At 41.3% G+C, this 20297-nt stretch overlaps 1 protein-coding gene across 1 annotated transcript in view; it reads right to left on the bottom strand.

Moving 5' to 3' along the window:
• Positions 1-733: 733 nt before the first annotated feature.
• LOC306697532 (GDNF family receptor alpha-2-like) overlaps positions 734-20297 on the bottom strand; it is a 42309-nt gene continuing 22745 nt past the window's right edge. Inside the window, exons 5-8 of the mRNA XM_079161506.1 lie at positions 10213-10325; positions 9091-9231; positions 5942-6084; positions 734-1935 (exon numbers count right to left, since the gene is read on the bottom strand). Coding sequence (XP_079017632.1) covers positions 1798-1935; positions 5942-6084; positions 9091-9231; positions 10213-10325 — 535 coding nt within the window. The 3' untranslated portion in view covers positions 734-1797. The remainder of the gene's footprint in view (positions 1936-5941; positions 6085-9090; positions 9232-10212; positions 10326-20297) is intronic.

The following is a 20297-nucleotide window of genomic DNA, read 5'->3' on the forward strand; positions in this document are numbered from 1 at the left end:
AACAAGACATGGTGTGTTATTAGTGAGCTTTAGAGGTGGTGGTGGGCAGATCTTTGTGACGCCACCCTAAAAAACATTCTTCAAAATAAATGTTTGATTTGAATGAATTGATTGAGCAGATTAAATGAGTCTGTCTATTTTTGTTAAATCAACTTTCTTTAATGAGTATCGCTCTTTGGAGTTTGCCTCCCTTTGTGTGCGGCAAGCACGAGAGCAATCTGATTTTTGACCACAGTGTTAATGTTGTTTTTGAAAGGCTAACAAATATGGATTGAAGCTGAATATTTTGTTTGATTTGTATTTGATAATAACAATTTGTGCATTTTCCCAACTATTGTTTTGGAGGCAGCCTTATAGGAAAAATTTATTTCTTTGAGGGCATTTTTTCAACGTTATTTCTTTCAGTAAATCTATGTGGTGATATATGTAATTGAATTAAGAACAAGACCTTTAGAGTTCTATATAACAAGGACAACAGAGTTAAAAGGCACTCTAAAAAGCGGTGGCTGTCCTGACTCTTAAAAACAAAAAACTACAGTTAATGACACTATGCATCATAAGCTCTTCTCAGAGCGAACCCCCACACTGGCAATTTAAACATTTCCGTATAAGCTACTTTTCACCTCCATTGAAACATCGATGCTCACACATTGTAATAACTTTCCACACACACTCAGTGAACACAGTATGATACTCACACACAGGTTATGGCTTTCCAAGCAGTTTGAGCTTGTTTAATCTCATCCCTGTATACATTCTTTGTGATCAAACCTTTATCGACAAATATAAACGCAGATAATGAAGACCGACCATTAGTACCAATACAGAGTCATCTTAGCGTACAGTCATGTCCATTCAAGGTACCGTAGATATCATTTGGTTGAATGAAAGAAAAAAAAGAGTTTATTATATACATAGAGACAGAAATATACACATGTGCAGGTGGACCTATGGTGCACACCTGCAGTCATTAACAACATTTCAAATGACCAAAGGACCGTTAACTGGTGACGTCGCCATCTTTTGTTCTTTTCGCCGCCTGCTAAAAAAGTACACTGTAGCACCCAAATGAAAGAGCTTTACAGTAGATTGATTATGGTCACGGATACTATACCAACACTTAGAACACTGAGTAGGCTTTACAGTTTAGAGTTTAGACTAGTGTTGAAGAGACAGAATGTAATCATCCCCCATCCCCGCCCCTAAATTTGTGGTCTGTTCATCCAAGAGAAGATTAAGTCGAGAACCAATTCAGGACACAAAAGTGTGACTGATAGCAGAAATATGTCTCTTTCTCTCTCTCTCTCTTTGTCCTTTTGCTTTAACTCTACCCCATTTACCTCCTGCTCATTCCTTTTCTCTCTGCAACAATTTATTTTCTGTCAATCCTGTCTTCTTTTAATTATCTTGTTCATTCCCTCTCTCCCTCTGTCGAGAAAAGCGCAAGCGTTGAAAATGATCAGCTTCAGTCCTCCAGGATTTTGTGTCTCAGTCTGAGGGACAGTCGCTCCCAAAAAAATGGCCGTCATGGCCTCTCCTACCAAGGGTCCTTTTTCAGGCCATGTGCTTTATCACAGTTGTGGTCTGCCCAAACATTACATCAAATAAACAACAAATTCACAATTGTAAAATTTCAATATTTTCATCCTCTTTTTTTTTTTTATTTCGCTTTCATAAATACCATTTTTGTCAACTGCCCAGAGATTCAGCCTTCTTAATATCAGTCTCAGAAATAACACCTTCTGCTTTTGGGATCAGCTTGTGGGTGGATGACCTCTTTTTCTCCTCCTGGCACTTCTATAAGGCATGCTGGGCCAGGACCAGAGCCAACACCAGGCTGGAAAGCAGTGCCCAGACATTGGCACACAGACAGGCAGAGTGATCCTCTGGCAGGCCTGGGGTTTTGCCCAGGTCACCGTCTCTGGGTTCAGGATACTGAGCAGATAGAGGGACACACAAAGGGAGAGAGAGACGTGTAAAGGTTAGACATGACTCAGACACTTGTGTTGCTTCTTGTTCTGGCATTTGATGTAGGAGTAGGAGGCGACAGGAGTGAGGTGAGACAGACAGGGTCAGAGCTGAGGAGACGACGAGAAACAAAGAGTCAGAAAGTCAGAGTAAGAGTGAGACATTACATGGATCCATGGCAGACCCACTTTGGCAGGAACATTAAGTGTTTGATCCACCAAATGTTTTGATATGTGAAGTATATTTCAATCCCCTGCTTAGTATGCTCTCTGCTGCAAACAAGTTGGCAACAAAGGAAAGCTTCTTGTGAGGACTTTTTCTTTTTTCTTAGACTCTTTTAGGTTGTGCCAGCAAGTCTCTAAACAGTTTTTAAAGCTATCATTACAGACTTTATTTACAAGAACAACATGCTACGAAGCCAAACACACTCTACAAAAGCCAACAGCAGCTGTAGATTTCTTTCAATTTTTCATAAGGCAAAAATTACAGCAAGCAGAAGCCGAACAACACATTTGCAAGACCCCTTGTACTGAGTTTGACTGTGCACAATCAAAACACAACAGTGTTTATTCTTATGCACCAGAGAAAATAAACTTATGTACAGAGTGCAAACAGAGAGGGAGGAATGCAGTTTACTACACTGTTCACATAATGGCAGAGAGCAGGGGCAACACAAACAGTCCAGATATTAAACTCCATGGCCTCCAGAGTTACACCGTCACATACACACTGCAATGCCTTATTATGTGCTTTTCCATAAAATTGTTTGCATTTGGAATACTTTTTCAATTTTCTCAGATTGTTGTTACACAAAGCATAACCATTTGCCTCGAAGTTAAAGTAGTCTCGCTCAATTTGCGGCGGCACCATTTTCAGTCCAGCACAGCAATACAGAGGCACATCACAAGGAACATGAAACATTTCTCCTCCTCCTCCACCACCACCATCCCCTCAACTCATCTTTACTTTGCAGAGATTGCACTTTGGTCCATTTCCCTGTACACAGGAAAAACATTTACTCCAATGTCATCTAGCCAGCATCTCATTTTCCAATAGAACAAGGCAACATATGAACAAGAAAATAAAAAATGAAACAAGAAAATTGTGTTGGTTTGAATTTACAGGACGCCATATTTTTCCTGTTAAGAGGAAGAAGGAAGACGGAGGGAGAGAAAAGAGGGGTATCCAAAATAGCTGCAGTTATCACAGTACCTGGGCTAGCGAATTCCCGCTCTACAAAGAAATGGTTAAATGACATTTGCCAAAAAAAAGGGGGGAAAAAAGCCATGGGTAGCTTGACAATGCACCAAACACATCCGCGACTAAAAGCCAATTAATTAGCAAGGGCAGTGATGTGTGACAGCAGCCTGTTGACATGAGTCCAGATCTCCGGCTGCAGCCAATACCCACACACACTCAGGCTTGTGAGAAGGTACACACACACATAAACACACGGTTAAAAGCACAAACACATGCATACAAATGCATACACCGTGACGGAACACAGACAATGTCAAAACACGCACTTATTTACTGATGCTTTAACACATGCACGAGAGAGAGGATGGAAACCGCCAGGGGTATTTATTTAAACTGTTGATAAGAAAGTTTCCCACTTGTCAATGAACAGGTTAGTACACATGTAGGCAGCGAGAGTTTTCATTATCAATCAGCACAATGTCAAATTTACAGTGCAGGGCTGCATTTCCTGAGGCAAGAAATCGAGTAACACTCAGCATGCGCGGTTTCTGTGCACAATAAATTTCATTCAATTTAGCTGAAAATCAACACATGGCAGTGACAGTGTGGGAACACGGAGGACAGGGGGTGTTACACATACAGAGGTTGGTTTGTATTACATGTTAAACTAAACTTGAAATGCAGTTAAAATGAACAGTTCAACGTAAACAATTCCTTGTTCAAGAATCTGCTTGAAATGTCCTTGATATTCAAACTGGGATTACAAAAGACACACAAAATCCTTCTTATCTGTGAGACACCGACCCATTGGGGGTTTACAATATCCCTCATCAAACTCTTCAGAAATTGAAGCTCTGAAACTCTGACTTACAATGCTCAAAGGACCAAGCTTCAGCTCACATGTTTACTCACTGAGCATGGGATAAAGCCCACAACCACTGGCAGTGACATTTATAATAATTATGCATCTAAATTAGCTGAAAATACTCTATGAGAGAGCAATATGACTGACATGAACAGGCTTAGTCACGGACCGCAGATTCTCCTATGCCAGCTCTTCTCTAACTGTGCTTGATATTATAGGTTATCCTTTAGTGTCATGGTCGATCATCCATCCGTCTATCACAAACATGATGTGTTCTATTACCGAGGCTATACTTGTACACATGTGTGCATGTAAGTGTGTGTGTGCTAGTGTTGGGTCCCACGCTGGCTGCCATGAGATTTACGGACTTGGACAGACAGCCTTCTGCCAAGAGGACTCCAAACATAACAACACTCCTCCAATTCATCTGCCATGGAAGTTTGACAAGTTTTAATTGCCAGGCATAGTTGTCTGAGAGTGCAGAGCGGCCCAAAAATGTCCCTACCAGCTCCCTCTCTAATTATAAACTTCCTGCTTGAATAATCACATGTCTTATTGTTTCCTAATTACCATTTTTACAATAAATTAAACACCACGCTGCAGTGAGACAGGCACAGAGCGGTGCATCAATACTGACATACACACACAACACCTTTGGAGAAATCCAACCTCGCTCTCTCTCTCTCTCTCCAACACCTTTCCCAAACATACACACTGTTATTGTTATCAGAGGTGCTTATTCATTAATTCTCCTCTTCGCAACATTTTTAAGGTTTTAATTTGCTGTCTTCACAACAATGAGGGTGCGTAAATACAATCCTGCATGTCTTGGGTGCAGTGTGACCATTTAATGGCTGTGAAAGCCCATGGAATTACTCAAAATAGATGTCTTAATGGGAGTCATTCATTCAGCACGCAAATTTGCATTCATAAATATTGCACGCTGCTTCGATTTTGTGTATATCTGTAATAGTCACTGAAAAATGACAGTAACAACATCAGCAGCGGCAGCGGCGCCAGCAGAAGGTTTTTACAAAGGACAGTTTTAGTGTCTACTTCAGCTTAGCTTGGTAACTGGGTCTCCTGCAAAGGTGAAACACATCATTAGTCCTACACCAGCAGGCTGCATGGCACTTCTCAAATACATCTGTAAAAGCAGAACAATATTGTGAAAACTAATCAAACTCAACAGCAAGATAAAAAAAAAGCAGCTCCTTTGCCCCAAAGTGCAGTGAAAACTTCTGACCTGTTCAAGAGAGACAGAGAGAGAGAGAGAGAGAGAGAGAGAGTCTTTGGCGGACAATACGGTCCATTCATTTTCACATTTTATTTAAGGGTTATTAAAGAAAAGTTCTAAAGACAAACGCGCGTGCATTCTTGCAGCACAGCAAAGAATGATGTTTTTCTCATCTTGACGGTGAACCCAGTTATAGCGGAGTTCACTGCAGTCTTCAGAGGAGTCGGCATTGAGCAGAGTACAGGCCCTGGGCCAGTATTTTAGAACCTCTAATCCAGATTAAAACCTCCACCTCCCATTTAGTTCACTATTTCATTGTATGAGAGAGAAATATATATTTCAACCAAATGTCATCATCTTGGGTGTAGCATAAACTGTCTTATCATAAAGGGTCTCTTCTGATGTGCCAATTGCCTTAACAAGCATAGAGATTGAATGTGATGTAAATGTGAATGGCGCAGTGTGTTGAGCTTTGTGATTTTTGCCTCTGTACAAAATCCTCCTTTCATGGAAGCAGAGAGGAGTGTTTTTGTGGAGCGTAGACTTTACTTCACTATATATTTACATATAAAATAGTTGTTTGCTGCTATAACAATGCTCTGAATGTCGAAAAGAGCACCTCTGGGATTTGTAATATCCCAGAAATGAAACAGTCAATGCAAACCTATTACCTTTAGGATGGTGTGAAAGGGCGGTTCTGAGGTGCTTGTTGACCAGTCCGACCCCGTTTTCGTAGTTGCCGAGGGACCAGGGACGGACACATTTTTGTTCTGCATGTTGTCGATCCCGTAACCGAAGGCCTGAATAGCATTACCTGCAGGGACAGAGATATGAAGTTATTTGTTTTGCACTGCCGTCACAGCAAGAAGCCAGCTAGCAGGCAGCTCTAAGTCAACCTCTTGGTCCCCTGGCCAATCTTTGGCAACCGAGGGTGTGAGGTTAGGCATAGTGTGATTGAGGAAGGAAGGAGTAAAAAGAGTAAGGAGAACCAATCTGTTTGCTTCGTCGGTAAGCTTAGGTTTTTCCGTCACTGGGGAGGCAGCTCAGGATTGTATTGTCTCACAGCATACCAATATTGTCTTGTGTTTAATATCTTAAGTTGTGCTTTTTTTGAATGCCTACTGTTTATATTTATCAATAAAGTAATTCTCCTTCTATGAGCAAATCCTGCGGAGATACAATGGACACATTTATCGAATACAACAACATTACTCCATGTCCTGGGCTCATTACAAAAACAGTTTTATGTCACAACAGCCAGTCTCAAATTGCAACATGCCGACCAAATAGTGACAAAATGTCCGCACTTGAGATGATGAAGCTCAATTTGTTTGCCGACAGTTGTACACTCAGAAATGGAAATTGCTAAAAGTAGCAAATCAATCAACTCTAACAGAGGACAGCAGCCTGTGTATGTATATGAGTGCTTTTGTATTTCCCTGCAGATGTACTGCATGCATGCGTGTCATTTTGTGTCTAAGTGCATGTGTGAGTCTCTGCAAAAATGTGATAAATACCAGTTCAGTCAGCTTTCCAGCTAGATATGGTAAAATATGGGCTGAGTACCTTTTCACTGCTCATCTGTTTAAAACACGAGGCTTGTTTCCCTTTGTTCAGCCTGAGAGAAGGCAAGGCATGTAATTGCTTGGCAACCACCTCCATTATAAGGTCAGTATGCAGAGATGACTTTGAATAGATTCATGTGACTGATCAAATTCAAAACATTCTCAAAAAAAGGAGAAATAGCATTTCCCCACCACCACATAAAGAACAAACAGGATACAACACACATGCATACTCTGATGGACACAAACACAGTCCTTAGTACTCCTGATGCATGGCCACAGAGATTTGTCTGTCACATACTCTGTCTACCTACACAGTGTTGCAATCCAGCACACCTACTGTACAGCAACACACACATAGGCCCACATATATAGCTGCACACTTAACACACACAAAAGCCCCCTTCATGTTTCTCGTTCTGTTCTACACAGGCAATTTGGGCTGCTGCTAGAAAATAAAAGCACAGAGAGGAACAGAGCTCACCAGTGAAGCCTAACAACTTAAAATGCTAGCAGTGAAGAGATGGTGTCGTACTGCTGAGACATGCGATGTTACGCATCTGTTTGTCAGGGTCGTCTATCGCTAGCTATCCCCCTACAGATGCTGTACGATGGGGGGAAAAAAGTCATAAATCAAACTAGTTGGCTGGAGGGCCTCCACACAGGATGTTTTACTGCACCCAAATGTTTCACTGAGTGATTAAGCTCATTGCCAATAGCAATTCAATTTTTTAATGACTCTGGATAAGTTTTCCATTCACCCCTGGGCATAGCATGCATTACCCTACCTGCAGGGACAGATGGAGTAAGAGAAAAGGGAGGAAACTACAAGAAGAGCAGAATCAGAGGGAGGTCCAGACTGTGTTTGGACTATTATAATATCCTTTCAGCTGGAATGTTTTATGTTGGCCTCCACACACATATGACTAAGTGTTGAAACTATTCTTCTGTTTGACTATTCCCTTGCTTGATCTTGTAAGGAGCAAGTGGCGAAGAGGGAGTGGATAATAAATGATTTGTCTAACACATGGTTGTATGCTTTGTTTTGTCTATCAATGTAAAAAAAAAAGGATTTAATCTGCAGAAACAATGAAAGTTTAAAGATAGGTGAAGGAAGATTTTACACACACACACACACACGTGTCGAAGTGTATCGCCTGTTCCCCTTGACTGCATAGAGGAGATGCTGCATTTTGTGTTATTTTTCAAGACGCCTCCTCAGCTCCCAGCCTCATCCCTCATCCTGCACACTCAGCTAAAACTGTACCCCAGCAATCTATTGAAATGGTCTGAAAGCATTATCCACACAATGGAACATGTTAAAGGCAATGGTGTCTTGTAGCGCTGTTGACACTGCTCGCTCCTCCATAGCAAGGAAGGAAGCATGCTGTATTTTTTCTTCACGGTGAAAAAAAGCATAAAGATGTTTGAAGTAACCACTCTGTCCTGTTGCCCCGTGTGTTATGCATTAGATGTGCAGATGTGTATTTTAGCTCCTGCAATTATTTAATTTGTGCTAGATCTGTTCCTATTCATGACACTTTTCTCCTGCAAGGGATAAGCCCTTTAGCTCTCTCAGATTGAATATGAAAATGACATGCAAATGGTTTCTTTTGTATTAAAGTCCGGGCAGATCTTGCTCAAAGGGGGGATGAGAAGTGATAAGGAATGACTATTCTGAGAAACTAAGAACATTTAATTCCAACTTAATCAGTGGGCAAAGGAGTGTCAGTGGATGAGTTATATCATACTATGTTGCAGACAAATTTTCATTAGTACTTCAAGAAGTTCCCTGCATCCATAAATATTTTCCAGTTTTATTTCCTATTTTGACATAACCTAGTACCAGAAATCATTTCTTATTTTCTGTTTAATTTAAATAAAATTCATTCATTAAAATGTAAATCAACGTAATTGTCTTTTGACATTTTAATACCTGGATATCTGAAGGGTATCCAGCCCACCTCTCATTATTTCCATATTCAGTCTCCCCACCACCATTGTTTCCTGAACATCACATCTAAAGTTATATCACTGAAGAGCTTTATGACGTTGAAAAAACAGAATGTGCTACGAGACCATTAAAGTTGCATTAGATTGAAGTTCATGGCTCACTCTAATCTCACATGGCGGCAAGAGTAACTACTGCATCACACACTTGTGCTCTTATCAATATTATATGACTGCTGGATCCCTATCAGTTACAAAACCCATTTCAGATGCATGCAGAGTATCCGTGTATTGGGATGGCTCACTTAGGCATGTGTTATCGCTGAAGTACCGCAGGAAGTTCATACATTCCTCTTCTTGGTTTCCACTGCCCTTACAGGTGCACCACGGGGAGATGGTCCAGTTGGAGAAGCTGCTGTCGACATAGTTGGGAGTCATGTCTGTTCCTGTGAGGGTATTCACACACAAACACAAATTACACAAATTGTGACAAACAGTTATGGATCACTAATGGACTATAATGGACTACATTCATTGCAAATAGTATATAAAATGGACAACACGATGTTAGTCATAGGAATGGGTTTGCACAATTTGGTTTATGGGAAGGTGAAGCATTCTGTAATGCTTTATTTTAGATGTAAAGAGGCCATTATGTTATGAATATTTTGCAAAGTAGGTGCTTTAGGAAGTGTGTGTGCAGCTTGAATGTAGCACTGCTGTACCAAAACATTTTACTTTTCAAATGCCTCTCTGTGTTGATGCTTTCAGCTGGAGTCAGGGGTGTTGGATGCACTTTGTGTAGCATTTTCCAGAGAAATCCAAGAAGCACCATGGCATATTATCACTTCATACTGTGCCAGTTATGACACATGGCGGGGAGGAAGTGACTGATACTGAAATATGAACACGATGAAAAAGATATAAATTAGCATTTGGAACTCTTCATGAACCTCGTGATGGACCCAAGGTGCTGTTATCAAATGTTGGCTGGGGTTGAAAAATGTGCAGGTGCCAGTCCAGGCACATTGTTTGAGCAACATTTACTATGCGCAAACAGATGGTCATCAAGTGTTTTAATTAAGTAAACACTCTCTCTGTGCCTTTACTGCCTAATTACTTCTAGTGACCTGATGTCCAGTGTGCTGGGGGAGATATGAGACCAGGAGAGGGAAAAACAGGAGTCTCACTGCTCTGCCTGCTAATCATGATAAAAGTGAAGGTAGATTAGACTGCTGTCACTCTAACTATAACCATTACTCTTTATCTCACCATCTATCTGTATCTGAAATTGATGTGGGATTTGGAGGTGAATGTGCATTTGTGTATGCCTCCCCGCCATTTCAACCCCCGCCCAATTTCTCTCCCAAACACAAAAACAACTCTCACTCCATCACAGAGTCACCCACGGCCCCGGCTGTACTGACCGATGAGCCTTGCGTAGGAAGCCAAGCAGGCTTGGTGATTGTCTTGGTTGGGACAGGTGCTCACTGTGTGCGGAGTCACCCAGCAGTTCACCATATAATCAGCCAGCCTAGACCTGCACAACAAACATGAAGCACAGCACAGTGAGAAAAAGAGAGGCAGGCGCTCAGTCATGAGCATATGACAGATGAACACACATACACAAATTCAAAGCACAGCGCCTAATTTTTTTTGGCACCATTTTTACTCTGGAGCGTCTGCCAATTGAGACCAGCATCAAACTGGGAAAGTATATGCGACATCTGTTTCCGGGCTCCTACAACAGGTGTCCTGAATAGCAAACCAGGTCTCACTCACGCCTCAGTACCAACAAGCTATTCACTATCTTCACAGAATGCGACATAAACCCTGTGGTAGTTCATTTGTTTATAGATGAGAGAGATATCATGTGCTTTATTTGGCCTGTACTTCCATGCTTATCCTAGACATCTCGACTGTCTCCCAAACTCACTTTCCAAACAAACCGAGGGAAGAGATAAAAATAGTATGTTTTGTTTCGGTGTGTGTTTGTGATAAGAGCTTTAAGTCTGTGGAGAGCCCCAGGGTGGCATTGCTAATCCACTTAAGTAGGTTTATTGGGAGTAACGTGTGCAAACTTGCTCTGTCTGTACTGCTTACATCACAGCTGCCCACTAAGTGAATCACAAACCATTGCACATCTCTCTCTCTCTCTCTCTCTCGCTCTCTCTCTCTCTGCCATGACACATTCTGTCTGACCTGGCCTGACCATTTTTTGCAACCTTAAGTTCAAAGGTGCTGTAACGTTCCTCAGGCTGTCTTGTCCCCAAGTGAACACACTTGCGCAGACACACGCACATGCAAAAATACAGAAACAGGTTTAGTATGTGCAGTTGATTGAAAGCCTTTTCTGGCTGGTATGCAATTGGTTGCTCATTTTTGGGCAACTTATAAACAACAGTTGATTTGTCGCATTCATGATAGCTGCTCTGACAGCCTCCTCAGTTTGTTACTCTGTATAACCATGCGTTGCCATCCAGATGCCATCCACAGTCTTTATCTCCAGCCAGTGCTTGGTACTGCTTGTTTCTCATAATTAAAGGAATTGTTCAACGTTTCGAGAAATATCCTTATTAGCCTTCTTGCGGTGATACCACTCTCACGTGCACCATATGCAGCATTGAATAAAGACTGGAAACATTGGAGTCAGCTAGCCTTGTTCTGATATTATGTTTTAATAAGTGAGCTCTAGAGGTGCTCATATTCTATACATTTGTATTAATTTTTTTCAGATTCTTTTTTACCTTCGGACAAAGTCAGGTGCATAGTTTATTTTCAAAATAAACGTCCGTCTTCAAAGAAAGTTAGGATTACGCAACAAAACCACTTAGCTAGGTTTAGGAAAAAGTTTCTCTTTGACTTTGCAAAGAAAAGCAAGAGCCTTTTTACGTTGAATTTGTAAGTGTTATTCTGACAAACTAACAACCTATCTAAGCTGCAGTCAGACAACAAAACACCTTTAGGTGCCTATTTTCTCACAGAATAACAAACTGTACTTGACAACCTTGAATATTGTATTTGAATGTATTTTCACAAGAGATTCGTGTTAAAAAACAACAAAGTGTTGATGGTGCACAACACTGCATGCCACAGTAACTTAAACAGGTGTAATGCCTTGTCTTTAAATATGCATTGCAGCTGTATCACATATTTGACCTTATAATGTGGCGACACTTGATCACTCATTGATCACTTTGTGCCTTTTTCTTAAGGTTCAAAAGTAATTGGATTAGATCTGATGTGTAGTAACGATATTGAGTATTGACCTGTGTGTTACCTGCAAACACTTAATCTATTGCTTTTGGCAGGAGGGATATTGCCATTCAGGAAACTCAGAGAGGAGGGTACAGCTGGCCATTATACAGTCTATCAGATAGAAAGTGAATTGCAAGAAGTTGAAGACCAATGTGCTAACAGATATGCTGCATCTCAACTCTGTGAACAAAGAGAGCGGAGACAAGCAGATTTGGCTGAGGGGGAATAAGGGTGAAAAGGTTACAATCTCTCTGTCTCCCTGTCTGTATGTGTCTCTCTCTCTGTCTGTCTTTCACCACAGCAGAGATGCAGCCAGTGTGGTGTGATGGGCTTGGGCCTCCAGCAGCAAACTCCACTCAGACTCACTTCATTACTCCATCTCCAACTCCATCCGCCCTGCTATCAAATCAGCCGGAGAGTCTCTCGATGTGACATGCTGCTAACATCACATCTAAAGCCACGCTTCAGAAAACGGGACGTGCATGGTTGCTCTTTCATGGCTGCAAAGACTGATACAGCATGCACACACACACACGCACACCCAAATAGTGATACACAGTACACAATGCTAAATCACAGAAAAGAAAGAACACGTACACACAAATACAAACATATCCCTCTCCACACCTGTCCTCCTCAAAGCCCTCTCTCATCCATTCCTGCTCTGGTGAAAGAAGCCACTTGTACCCACAATCATGCCACAGCTGATAAAAAAGACAGGACAGACAGAGAGAGAGAGAACAACTTGTGCCTACACAATGTAACCTTTAGAACCACATTTTCCATTTTTCTATTTCTTACGGGCTAATTTATACGGGATTTTTTTGTAGGAAAGGGAAAGACTGCGGAAGAATAAAGCAACTGAACAAGCACTGTGTTTCTTTTTAGATGCTGAGCTCTTTCAGACAATGATGGCTTAAAAACAGTAATTTAAAGTTTAGAGAGGTGTCCTGAGTGTTCAGACAATGGTCTTCCAACACCGGGATTCAGCAAATTTCATGGCTTCCACTGGCTTTCCATTATACCTCGGCAAAGCACCACTCGCTGCTGAAATTACAGGCTGTCTAGCTCAACAGAGTTTTATGGTCATTTTAGCCACTCAGCCTCCAGGGAAGTGGCAGGGGAGCCCCCACAGAGGTAGACTTCTTTCAACCAACCTGACACTTTAAACACAGTGATTCGGCTGAGCGTTGAGTGCCTGTCCATCCAGCTTGGCAGTAATAGAAAACGAATTACTTTTTATATGGATTCTTATTCCTATCATTTGATGTCTGTGACAAACAATGTGACTAAAATCAGATGAGTGTCGGTCTTGGAATCCATTTCCTTATGGAGGAGGAGGGGCGGGAGGAAAACAGTTATCAGACTCAGAAGACTCTAATAGCTTCCATTCTTCATTAAAAACAACAGTCTTTTGAGAGCCCTATCTGGTTTAGAGACTTCCTCTCTGTGCTCTGTCTACAAATATGAGTTCTTCTACGGATGATAATTTCTGTTAAATGGTACTCCTCTTCACTCTTATCACTTCCCCCAGTCTTCAGCCTAGAGAGGCTTTAGAAACCGTATCTTTCACTCGTCTACAGAAAGCACAACAACAACCATGACACAATAGCTGCCAACATAATTTCAGTTACATGAAGCAAATGAGAAAAACAAAAGATGTTTCTCTATGCAATGCTCTCCCCCCTCCCCTGTCTTCTCCTCTGTTGTGTTCCTCTGACCGTATCTCTCCACTCCTCTCCTCTCCTCTCCTCTCATTAATGTCCTGTTGTCACTATCGTATTGTATAAACTGATTCTATATTGCAGCCTTAAGTGCTCATGTGTAAACTTACGGCGAGGAATATTTGACTCTGCTTCAATCAATAGCCTTGTGTGTCCTTTTGTCCCTTGAAGTTAAATGACAACGCAAACACCAAATCTGAGATCTGACTGTTACTCTCTTTTGACACTTTTTTGACACATTGTGCAACACGGTTTATTTCATCATGACAATTCACATGCAAAGCCAAACAATACAGCACTTGTGTGACCTTGCGCCTGGAGTGCTACGAATATATTTTGATTAAAAGGACACCACATACAGCAGTAATGCTTTTCTTTTCATTAAAAGACACTTTAGGATTTGTACCACTGCATTTTGCTCCTGTTTTCACACTTTCTGCTGGTGACCCAGAGACAGTCTCTTTGTTGCTCTGGTCAGAGCTGATTGTCCATTTTACCCACAGCTATTTTCTCTGTAATATGCCGAGACAGAGGCCTGCCTTTTTTGGCAACACTGTACTCATTGGGATTCCCAGTCAATACTCTAAAAGGGCAATGTGGACAGATGGCATTCAGTCAAAATACAAGGCAGTTTAGCTTAGCTGTCACATGACACAACCTTTCGCCCCCTTACTCAGCAGAGAATTGAAACCAACAAAAACTGCCTGGTGACACAACCTCCCCTGAATTCTAAAGCAGAAAATCCAAAGTAGAGAAAACACAAGCACTGATGTGAACTTTACATTGAATAAACCAAGTTTTTTGTTTTATTTTGGAACGCTTACTTATGCATGATTGCGGTGTTCCTTGTTTGGTGACCCAAAAATGTTCTTGCAAGTTCTTTTACTTCCTAATTTTCTATCACTTCTGTCTTTGCGACCCCTGCAGATGTCTTACAACCCCATACTGAATGTTATATCATTGGGATGAATGCTAAATCCAGAGGGCAACACACAAAACCCAATACTGCCTGTTTGGTAAGGGGCTAGTAGATTATTCAAGGTTTTCTGAACTCCCTAAATGTTCTCCGAACAAGGCAAACAGCAGAGCCCCAGAAAAAGTCAAACAAATGAATGAGCTGTCTCTAAAAAATGACAGAGTGAGCAGTAAGCTGTAGTTACTAGCAGTAATTACATAGCTGTTATAGCCACATTCAAACAATTGTGTTGGAAAAGTTTTTAAGAAAACTACATGCTGCAGCCGTCAATGAGACTATTAAATACAAAAAGGAGTTCAGAGTCAGAATGATTAAGACTGAAAGAGCAGGCCCTAATTGACACAGTCGAAACCGCATATTGACCATTCTGTAGATACGGTTGAAGTCCTATTGATAATGTTTATATTAATAATAGATACAATACTGCTGGCGGAAGAGATTGTGAAGGAAAGCACGAAGTCTAGTAATGGCTGCAGTTTTCCGCTACACCAATATTCCCTTTGAGTTTACGGTTAGGGAAGTAAGTGGGCATATACTAATCCATGTATTGGAATTAAATGCAAAACTCTTTCTTTCCAGCTCTCATGTGTAGCCAGCAAGCTAAGCACGTCTCCACTGAAGTTAAAGCCTGATTAAAGCTGCACACTGCAGCAAACTGTACTATGTATGAGGAAAAGGTCACCAGTTGACACATGCTTTGCTTGCAAAACCAGAGCTTCGCACTATCAGAAGAGACACCTCACTTTGATAACTTGTATTGTAACCAACTTGAGCACAGACTTTTAAAGGTAGCCTAAATAGGAGGAAAGGGTATGCTTTTATACTGTTGTCATATAGCGGTGCAGAAATGAGTCATAAAACCTGGACATTTCAGCACTTCCGGTTCCCAGTGTCGAAGTCAATGGCTTTTTAAAATGTTTTTTTGTTTAGATATCTGAAATAAGGTCTGTGACTATCACAAGTTTAAGAGATTTTATTGTTTTATTTTACAATATAAAATGTGTCAGTAAATACCCCATTCCTGAATTTTGAAGCTTTATGTCTCTTTAAAAAAGATGGCGTAGTTCATTTATAGCCTACGTTAGCGTTAGCTTTTTACTTCTGCCGATTGCATTCACGCTTCAAAAATAATTTTTAAAGTTTATCTTTTTGAATCTTTTTTGTTTGTTTGGCCAAGCCTTGCATCTTCAAAAGTCAATACTTGGTTTTAGAATAAGAGGTTTAAATCTGTGCTAATCAGTCAAAACTATTATCATAACAATGAATCAATCGACTGCAAACGATGGTCTACATAGAAAGTGTTTCAGCCTCATTTCTCAGTCATTAATCTCACGTGTCTGTCGTGTCGGAACAGATACGCGTCTACTTTAATCAATCAACAGCTGTCTACTTAATAGTGTTTATTGTGTAAACAGCTGTATTTACAGTTACATATTTTTAAAGTGGTAAATTCAGAACACTAAAGCAGCTAACATCTATTTGCTATGTAGAGATTGAGTGGAGTTGCAGAAGAGTAGCACCCCCCACCCCCAGGTAACACTGTCAGCACTTTTAGCCGCTAACTACTAGCCGCTGGCTCAGCTGTGGCCATGCTGAGAGCCGTTTGGAGTCAATTCATCAATAATCGATTTGCTCTGAATTTCAAATTGAGCACTTTGGGTATCAGGATGTCTGTTGTTGTTGAGTCTATAGCCTCGGGCATATTTGGATTGAGAATGTAATTCACATACCCAGCGCCGATTATGCACTTATTTGTTGATTAATTTCCTGGAAAATCTGTTTCCACAGTCAAGTTTCGGTTGCTCATTAAAATTACAGTTCATCGTACAGAACTGGCCGTATGTGTGAACGTGAGGTTAGCGTAGTGTGAGTAGCTTGGAAATACACTGCGGGTTCTCACAAGTACAGGAGCACAAATGTGTGAGTGTGTGTGTGTGTGTGTGTGTGTGTGCGCGTGAATGTGAGAAAGAGAAAGTGAGAGAAAGTGATGATAAAAGTGCAACATGATTTCTTTCGGCTTCGTCTTAGAAGCTACAGAGTAATGCCATCTGGGCCAGTCAGTCTCCCCACACTGTTCCCCCTAGGTGAAGGTTTGAGTTGTCAGATACAACAGAGCAGACTGTTGATTTAGGGCAGTGTCTGTGTGTGTGTGTGTGTGTGTGTGAGTGTGTGTGTGTGTGTAGGTGTGTGTGTGTGTGTGTGTGTGTGTGTGTGTGTGTGTGTGTGTGTGTGTGTAGGTGTGTGTGTGTGTGTGTGTGTGTGTGTGAGAAAGAGAGAGAGTGGTACCCTGCAAGTTTTCTGTGAGCAAAGGCGGCCTTGTACAGATCTAGCATCTCCCAATCTGGGTCAGGTTACCTGTATAGTGATCGATTGGCTCTCAGCTCCCCACTTTGATAACCAGTGGCCAAAGAACTCAATCAAAGAGCACCCAGTGAGCCCGGAGACCAGGGGATATTAATCAAAGATAGAAGTGGTGCATTGATCCTCAGACAATCAATACAGTACACATATACAACTCAATGCTGTTTGGATTTGGCTTCATTGGGCTGGTGTTGCATTAAATGACATAGAAATGGTTAATTTATCTGCTTGCATATATTCATGCAGACATACACACACACACATACACGCACATGCTCACTACCCCAAAACAGCCCATCCAAATATAGTCCTATTGTCACTAGACTCAGCAGTCCCAAAAGAATAGATGTTGGATCCATTGGAAGGATGGTGAGAACACAGAGTGGAAAATCTGAGAGGAGAGGGAAATAGCAGTAACAAATATGAGTTTATTGTCTGTTGTTTTTCTTGGATTATGGAAGGAAATAACGTAATAACTGCAGCAGAAGTACATCCACGTGTAAAAAATAAGAGCTACTCTATTTAATGCTTGTTCTCCGTCCATCTACAGTCCCTAGATCTCCAGAGTATGTCACAATTGCCTCCACAGAGACCAGGGAGAGAATGAAATCTTCCAGTGCAATATGCCACTGAAGCCCAAGCCAAAATGATATATTTGAAATCCTTTCAAATATTTATTTTTTTGCCTGTTTGAGCTATGGACTCCACCTGAAACAATCTGAACAGCCTCCAAAGGTGAAATCCCAGCCAATCTGGCATTCAATACTCCAGGTAAAATTCAAAAATGAAAGTATCTCAAGGCATTTCTGATGAGGTAGAGCAGGAAACTTCTGGTCATTCAAAGTCTAAATAATAAAAAATATGAGTATACATTTTTTAATTAGTTTTGAGCCATGACCCTTTCTTCATCAGAGTATGTTGGCGGGAGCTTGTCTTTGGCCTGCAGAGTCTGCTGCAGAGATCTATAGATGTGTGACCAAACCACTGACCTCCAACCCGCTGCGGTAGCTTTACGGGCCAGATCGATTCTGCGACCCTCCCTCTCCCTCTCCCTCTCCCTCTCCCTCCCCCTCTCCCTCTCCCCCTCCCTCTCTCTCTCTCGTTATCTCTCCTTCCCTTTCTCCCTCCTCCCATTCCCTCTCCCTCTCTCGATCAGTCCCTTGTGTTAAAATGTAATAGGCTTGGACTAGCTGTGCATCCCCCGTTTGGAGTCAGACAGGCGTCCCCAGGGAAGCCACGCCTGTCGTTGAATGATCTTCCCCTGCTTTTATCAACACATCTCTGAGAGGGGAAAACAGAGCCAAGGAAAGTTTCCTCTGGTGTTGTACATGAGTGTGCTGTTTGAAAAGTTTTGTTTTCAAGCTTGAACAACAAACTGAAGGTGCAGAACCAATTAAGAACATAACGTGTTGCTTAGTGCAATATCTCGATAAATTATCAGGTTAAATATAATAACAAGTCAGTGTTTCCAAGGTCTTAAAGGACATCAACCTGTCCTGTGATGATGCCTGACATCATGTAACAGAATAGAGGACATTGAGACAGATCGAGGACACGTTAAGAAGATCTCACAGGATGGTGGTCATTGTGAACCCCACAAGGCTGGATAAAATCACCAATCAGAGAACACTGTCAAGCCAGCACCTCATCCCACTTTAATTAAATCGTAGGGACATTCTCTTGCATGGCAGCGCTTATTCACTGTTGGAGAATGCAGCACCCAAACAGCAGATTATTAGAGTCACGTTCAAGCTCAAAGTGGTTGTGTATGAGTGTGTTGTTTTGTGTTACTGCTCAATGATTGTTGGTCTGTTGGTGCACAGGCCAGCGTGTGTCCATACTGTATGAGTGTGTGTGTGTGTGCTCATCGAGCTGTTGACCTCAGTGGGGCATTACCCAGCCACAGATAATGAGCTTTAACGTTCTATTTCATCTTTCTCAATAAGGAGGTGCACAGCAGACACCTGAGGGCCTAAAGGTCAATGAAAGCAACTCAGCCTGAAAACAGATTACACAATGCAGGCAAGCAGGTAATTATCAAGACAATCATAAATCGGATAGGAGGCAATAGGGTTTTCCTACTTTAGCAGTGTTGTGGTTGGATTTAGTGTTGGTGGAGAGGAATTGGGTTTTCGCCATTAACACTCAGGCTGCTCAGGCTGCTAACCTCTATAGAAACAGGATAAATGTAATGTGCCTTATATATACTTCTCACAAGGAATTGTTGTGCATGGCTAGCATGACTAATTTGTATTTCATGAGACTGTAAAACATTCTTACTTCTATCCGAAGCAAACAATTCTGGCTAGTTAAAAAAAGGAGTAATCGAAAAGGGGAACATGTTTTTTATCACCATTTTTCATGTTGTGCAACCTAATATTCATTTCAGTGCATGAATGCAATGAGATGATAAATGTTCTGCAAATGTTGATGGTTGTGTCAAGACCCGTTACTTATTGCCACTAAATTGTAGCTGCCTAATCATCTGTCACACTGGGGCATGAAAGAGTAGCCAAAAGTATTCCCTTCTTATAATTCACGTGAGTATTATTTTTAGTAGTGAGCTTTCAAGGGTCACACACACTGAACTCCATTAGGCTCACAAATGAGCTTTTAAATGCTTAAAATTATACAAATGCCCCACATGTTTATGCTATTAGACTAATGAACGCAAAGCATATTTATTTTATTTATTTTATTTATTTTATTTATTTTATTTATTTGTATCTTTTTGTTCTTTTATTGCCTTGCTTTGCTGCTTTGTCTGTCAAAGCACTCAAACTCCGTTTTTAAAGGTGCTATATAAATACTATTATTATTATTATTATTATATCGCCTTGAACTGGCTGGATGTGTAGACTGTTGACGGCCAGACACAGCACATGGTTCTGGGGGATATAAAGATCTTGACGGCTGATTTGGCTGATGTTGTGAATGCTGGATCTAAATGCTGTGCTTCACCTGCTCTCAGCAGCAAGAACACAAGGAAACATGTCACGGCTGGGTAGGTGTGAATTGAATCCGGCTGCTTGAATCCAATAGAGGCCCCATGCAGCTAACGTGATCCACTAATGTTTTGTTCGGCTTAATTGAGCATTGTCCCTTCAACTTAGCTTCACATCTTCATCCTGCACTTAATAGCCACAGCTTCCCTGAATGACTAATTATTTCACTGACAGTTACAGCAGAGAAA

This window comes from Pholis gunnellus, assembly GCF_910591455.1.
Source record: "Pholis gunnellus genome assembly, chromosome: 6".
Classification (NCBI taxonomy): Eukaryota; Metazoa; Chordata; class Actinopteri; order Perciformes; family Pholidae; genus Pholis; species Pholis gunnellus.